The sequence below is a fragment of the Mesitornis unicolor genome, unplaced genomic scaffold (genome assembly GCF_000695765.1).
Source record: "Mesitornis unicolor isolate BGI_N332 unplaced genomic scaffold, ASM69576v1 scaffold37768, whole genome shotgun sequence".
NCBI lineage: Eukaryota > Metazoa > Chordata > Aves > Mesitornithiformes > Mesitornithidae > Mesitornis > Mesitornis unicolor.
The window spans coordinates 2,458-8,844 of NW_010204540.1; the positions used below are offsets into that span (position 1 = coordinate 2,458).

At 50.2% G+C, this 6,387-nt stretch overlaps 1 protein-coding gene across 1 annotated transcript; it reads right to left on the bottom strand.

Moving 5' to 3' along the window:
* Positions 1-710: 710 nt before the first annotated feature.
* RFNG (RFNG O-fucosylpeptide 3-beta-N-acetylglucosaminyltransferase) lies at positions 711-6,383 on the bottom strand (the record flags this gene model as incomplete). Its single annotated transcript, XM_010191092.1, has 8 exons — positions 711-937; positions 1,145-1,230; positions 2,614-2,779; positions 2,870-2,958; positions 4,255-4,408; positions 4,784-4,886; positions 5,399-5,447; positions 6,243-6,383. Coding segments are annotated over 8 exons (855 nt in total), but the record flags the coding sequence as incomplete, so codon positions are not given.
* Between the last annotated feature and the right edge of the window lie 4 nt (positions 6,384-6,387).

Genomic DNA, 6,387 nt, shown 5'->3' on the forward strand with positions numbered 1-6,387 from the left:
CAGCCCAAGACACAGCACAGCCTCAGAGACAGCGCGTGTTTCAGCAGCGCACACAACCTGCTGTGGGCAAAGCCAGCGTTACCATCCAGTCTGGCAAATACTTCTTCAGTATCAGACATCACGGGAACAGCCTGGGGCCTGGCAGACCACCACCGTCACCAACAACCGCTGCAGTTCAGCGGGCGGGAGAGCCAGGTCTGACCATCACCTCCATGGGAGGCAGACATGGACTGCAGGGGAGAACGCGCCCTGTACGCAGCACCTACCCCTCCTCAGTCAGCTCACCATTACACAGGGTTTTCCCACCACAGAGGCTTTCAGCCAGGGTTTCGTTTACCCTGGTGATGCCAGGATTTCTGGTGTTTACAAACAGACCCTGTGCCCACCCACAGGTGGAGTTTTAATATGGCAGGACACAGAAACTCTTAAATAACGCTGTTTGCAAGACAAGTGAAAACTTCCCCTCTCTTGTCACCATGGGGACTACAGTCTGCTATAGCACTCGGGCTTCCAGACAGCGGCCTCTCAGAGCCCCTGACAGCACCAAGACTGCTGCCATTCCAGCACTGCATTTGCCTTGGATGTGTCCACACACAAACTCCCGTGGCATCAGACCAAAGCGCAGTGCGACTCATACGCTGTGGACATCACACGTGGAGCCACTGGACAAAAGAACAGGGATCTTCTTGGAATGTCCCAGGCTGCAGCTGAACAAGCCACAGACCTTGCTTTTGGAAAGAGAGTCTACCTCCTTCGTAGATACCTCTGGTTGTCTCTCAGAAGAAGAAAACAAAACCCCCAAAGAAGTCCACCACAACTCCTGTCTTATGCAAACCAGGCAAGATACAGGTGTCAACAACCGGTCAAGAATTACGACATCTTCTTAGCAGGGCACCAGATAGTGTCAGGATAGAGCAGACAGTGGACAGATTTAAATCTACGAAGAAAAGAAAAGAAGAATATTAGATTGGAAACTTCCCTACAAGGAACGTACCAGCACTGACTGCGCAGCATGGGTCCGCCTGCCCTCAGCGCAGCAGCAAGAGCTGACAAGAGAAGACAACCCCGTCCGTGGGTTTGATCATCGTGCGGTCACTCAACACGAGCAAGGCAGGGAGATCCTGTTTTGGAAGTGGACACTCACCGGGTTGGGTCTTGCTGAAGGCCAAACACTCCTCCCACACTCACAACGTTGTGCTTGTTCTCAGGGTCCCCATAACTTAGGGTTACCTGTAAAAGCAAATAAATATGCAGAAACTGTGACATTAATGCAGAAAACCAGAGCAGGCATAGGAGGATTTTTAATGAGGTATGAAGACAGACTCCAAGGATCCTGTCTGATCTGAATGGTGAAAACCAGTGGTTAGTTTTGGCATAAGCAACACTGGCACTGGATGGTGGCTATCAAACGGCCGCTGCTCGTCTGCAGGCAATGAGGGGGAATAAACCAAGGAGCTGAAAGGTGCGCTGCCCTGAGGGACAAGATGAGTTACGACTGTCAGCTCTGTACGGGCGTTGATCCTGCCAGTGTCTGTACCTTCACTGAGCAACATATGTTTGTCCTCAGCAGACACTCGCTGCAGTCTGCAACAGCAGTGTCGTAGCACTGAGAGAAAACAGAAACATTTGGATGTTAAATGGCGTGCAAAGGACTGCTGTGTGACAAACCTGGCAACAGCACCGGGATCTCTGCAGCTCCAGTTCAGTGCTGGTCTTCCACACATGCTCTGTATTAACAAGTTTTCAGGTGCCAGGTACAAGATGACATATATATATATAGAGAGATATATATATATATAGATTTTGGGTTTCTTCCTAATTGTAGATTTCCTGGATTTCGGGTAGCCGTTACAGTCTCAGGGAAACAATGATCACCAACGCAAGGCTGTATTCAGCCTACAGCTAAATTGACTAACATGAAGGAGATTACATCACGCTGGAATTTGGCCCCAAGTGCACATTTCTGCTGCCCAATACAATTGCCAGGAAAATATAACCAAGCAGTTTGTAGGGGCAAAACCGCACTCTGGCTTTTTCACGGTGCCAAACAGTAAGGGGCAGACAAAGCTGCTGGGTAGCCTTACAGCTCCATCTACTGCCCATCAGTAAAAGGTATCCCAGCAATTAAAAAACTACTCGATGTTTCCTAAGAAACATTGTTTCTTGAGATTCGGACAAGTTATTCTTAAAAATTGTCTAAAATTTAACTATGTCTTAGTTGTTGAAGAGGGACTCGCTACAGCTGCAGCACTGGTATTTTTGGACAGCACAAATTAAGACTGAGACTTTCTTCGGCAAAGACAAAAATCCTTTCTTACGTGGCAGGCAAACTGAGCATTGCCTCCTTCTACGCTGGCCGCTGCTGTGATTCGTGGAAGGTCAGAGTTTAGGAGGAGATGGGGAACTCCGTGTTTAGGCTTAATGTAGCAGAACGTGTCCCCAAAGGGGGACAAGGCTGTGTGGCTAGGGTGACAGTATGCTTTTTACCTAATGGAGGAACTGGACAGGACACAGCTCTGAGCGACTCCAAGCTCCTCTGCTGCAGAGCGCTGTCTTGGAGTACAGATCTGATCAGACCGAGGTGTGAGGACAGGACACGAGGCTCAGCCCTACCTGCTGCAGCACAGACTCGCCTTGTAGTCTCTGCAGATTTTCCAGATGGGAATGGAACAGGGGGCTGTGCAGCAGCTTCACCTCCAGCAGCCCTTCAATGATGTAGCCAATAGTGCAGTCATCAGGAAGACGCACTCTTTCTGCGGTACTGATGAAATTACCCAGGCTGCGAGGCAGAGCACAGGAGACAAGACGAGACACGCTTTAAAGCCTACCAAGCACCTCCTGCTGGAGCTCAGCGAGGAGCAGCGTTTACCTGGCCCAAGGACTCATCTTCAGGGCAAGACCTCTGCTGATGCAGAACCCTGCTCCACCTGTGGCAAACCAGAATTTCACGCTTGTCTTCTGAAGAGCAACAAGAAAAACACACAGCAGTTACTGGCAGCCGGGTTTTGGCTGGGCAAGGAAGGGGACTTGAGGTTCTGTTGGATGCCACATACTGCACTGGAGTCAGAACAAGAGTACAGACTAATTCCTACTTCTTCGGGCTGCTGAAAGCCCAGCTGGCTGTTCCCTCAAAGGAAACTCCCATGCTGGAGCTGACAGCAAGTTAGCACAACCGAGGTAGCACATGTGAAATGGGAAACAGTCCCGCTCCTACCCAGGGCCATCTGTCCCTGGTCATTCCAGCCTTGGGTCACAGCCAGTGCAGTGTTCCCGAGGACATGAGAGGTGGGCCATTAGTCACTTGGCTCCATGTCCAAGGAGACTATTTTGTTGTGCAGAGTTTTCCCTAAGTAGCTGCTTTGTAGCTGACTTTCTGGCCAGTGGAATGTTTTTTATCTTTAGGCCTGTCAGTACAGGGGACCTGGTCAGAACTTGTCCTTTAGCACGTGCATCTCATGACTGAGATACATTTGCTTCCACTTCTTGGAAGCCCAGTAACCCCTCAGTACTGGGAATACCTCATATTCCCAGAGAGCCTTTGTCACCCATCTGAGGTTGGTTCAAGATGATGACAATGTGATACTGCTCTCAAAACAAACCAACCAACCAAGCCAAACCCCAGAACAAGGAACACTGCCCCCAAAAACAGTGAAGGAAGAGTCAAGGTGGGGAGGCCCTACTCACCTTGGTGTAAGGGAGATCACCAACACACGTGAGTAAAGGAAGAGAAACAGACATCCACCCGGGAGACAAACTGTTTTACGGAAGGTCTCTATAAGGTCCCCTTGGAGCCTTCTCTTCTCCAGGCTGAACAGCCCAAACTCTCTCAGCCTGTTCTTGTAAGGGAGGTGCTCCAGCCCCTCAGCATCTTCATGGCCTCCTCTGGACCCACTCCAACTGGCCCAGGTTGCCCAGAGAAGCTGTGGGTGCCCCCTCACTGGCAGTGTTCAAGGCCAGGCTGGATGGGGCTTTGGGCAACCTGGTCTGGTGGAGGTGTCCCTGCCTGTGGGGGTTGGACTCGGGGAACTTTAAGGTCCCTTCCAACCCAAACCATTCTGTGATTCTATGATGTGCCTGTGAGGTGAGATCAAAGGCTCATTTATCCCAGCACACTGTCTCTGGAAATGACCAGTGCTAGGTTCAGTGCTTGTAAATGAAATCACTTGTTTTTATGGGTGAATCCCATGAACTCCCAAGGCTTTAAAAGCTTATCAGGTCAGGGTGTCTCTCAGACTAACTGCAAAGTCTGCTTACTGATCCATCACTTTGGACGTGGTCAGCTGCTTCAATGGGATGGTCCAGACTTGGTCGCCCCACGTAGACGTCCTGGCTGTGCGAGAAGGCAGACAAGAGACGCAGGAGAGTCCGAGGGTTCACATAGTTGTCATCGTCCACATGGCAAAACCATCTTCAAACAAAACAAAATACTAAAGTTACTGCCGAGCAGCGACAAAGAAACGAGTGATGGGCTTAGAGCTGAGTCCTAATCCTTCAGGCTTCGAGCAGAAAGCATTTCCCCTTGTCCTGAATTGGAGAGTTCAGAAGCTGAAAGCACCCACAGATCCAAATTCTGGGAAGAGGATGAAATTAATATCCCCCTTTCTGCCTCTCAGATGATGCTTGTTTATAAACACTGCTTCATGTTGTGCTCCCTTCCTTATTATGCTCATCACCACATTTCAGCTAACACTGCATTCCTTGCTGGAGCAGAGGAGGTTACTCAAGTTTCCTATGAGCACAGAACTGGAAGAAACAGTCAATCAGAACAACGTGTTTCACCTACTTTTGCCCAGATTCCAGGAATTTATCATATTCCACAGACATCTTGCAGCAGAGAGCTTGCCGGGTATGGACAGCAGAACAGTTGGTGTTGATCATATGATCCCCTAGAAAAATAAAGATCAGCCCTTTCAGGTCTGAGAGGCATGTGTCGTCCAAAAAAGACTACAAACGAAGTGCACATTTGGCACTAATCCTGTACATCTGAAGTGCATGTGGTGCACACATGGAGAGTAAACAGCAGGACAGGCAAGGCTGATGGGTTACGCAGATGGCATGCAAGCTGCAGAGTACATAAAAACTCGTGAGTGCACAGCATATAAATAGTGCCATGAGACTGTGTGCAAAGGAAATACCTAATATAACTTTGGACCAGATAGACTTGGGCTTCCTAACGGGAAGGGAGTGGGTGCAAAGGTGAACCCCCCGTATTCAGGAAGTCCCGGGCATCTTCTCCAAGTGGCAAGTAGGAACAGCACATTCTCCTGTGAAAGGAGAAGATTTCTCCATCTTGACTTCCCTCATTGCTTGTAAAGCATGAAATAAGGACAGAAACAAAACTCGGTTGTAACAGACAGCTCACCCACGCCACACAGCTTGCATGGGCTGCACAGCTTACCTGCTTTCAGGCGCAGCTCCCGATCCTCCCAGTCCGTGAATATAAACGTCTGTGGGGGACAAAAATGCGTTGGGAGAAAGGTGTGTCCACATTTGGGACTTTCAAAAGCCAATTTCAACTTGGCTCAGTTGCAGTCAGAATTGGGAATGTTTTGTTTGTTTCACAGTTGCCGTTGGGACTGGGGTGAAGAGAACCCTGGCAACTTCAGCTCTTGCCTTATTTGATAAGATTTTGCAGTGCAAACCAGAAAAACCTAATTTCAGTAAAGCATCCCAAGATTTTACTCTCTTCATCAGACAACCAATCTCCACATAGGAATGGCTGTCTCTTTTGGTAGTACCTTCACCTCCTCTCTCCGGCCAGGAGTCATCCCAAGCTGTTAAGCAAGGTGAAAGGCAAGAATGAAAGCTGGGGAGGAAAGTGCAGGGCAGTACCATGCTCTTGTCCCAGCTGCTGGGCAGAATTGCATAAATGCGCTTGAATGGACTGAAACTCCCAAACAAGGGAACGAATTACACATTGTTCTATGAGAAAACCTAAGTCACTGAACAGCTTAGTCCAAAACACCGGTCAAGGTGCATCAGCACGGCTATTTCCCACAGCCATACACAAGTCAGCAAACTGCTTCTGCTTGGATCACCGGTCCCAGACTTGCCAGTAGCTTAATCAACAATGAACTCCTTTGGAGACAGGCTCAGATCAGGCCCTCAGACAGGACGAGCCTCCCCAGGCTCACCAGGGAAGCTGCTCTGAACACACCGAGGACAAACTCAGGGCGCAGGGGCTGCGGCCCCGGCTGCCCGCCCCGGCCCGGCCGCCCCCCCCCGGCCGCCGGCAGCCTCACCTGTCCCCTGGCCTGGGAGATCCAGGTCTGGAGCAGCAGGTCCAGCCGGCTCCGGTGGTACTTCCTCGTGGTCTTCACTGCGATGAAGATGTCCTCCAGCTCCAGACGCTCCCGGGCCGAGCCCCCGGCAGAGCCGAGGCGATCC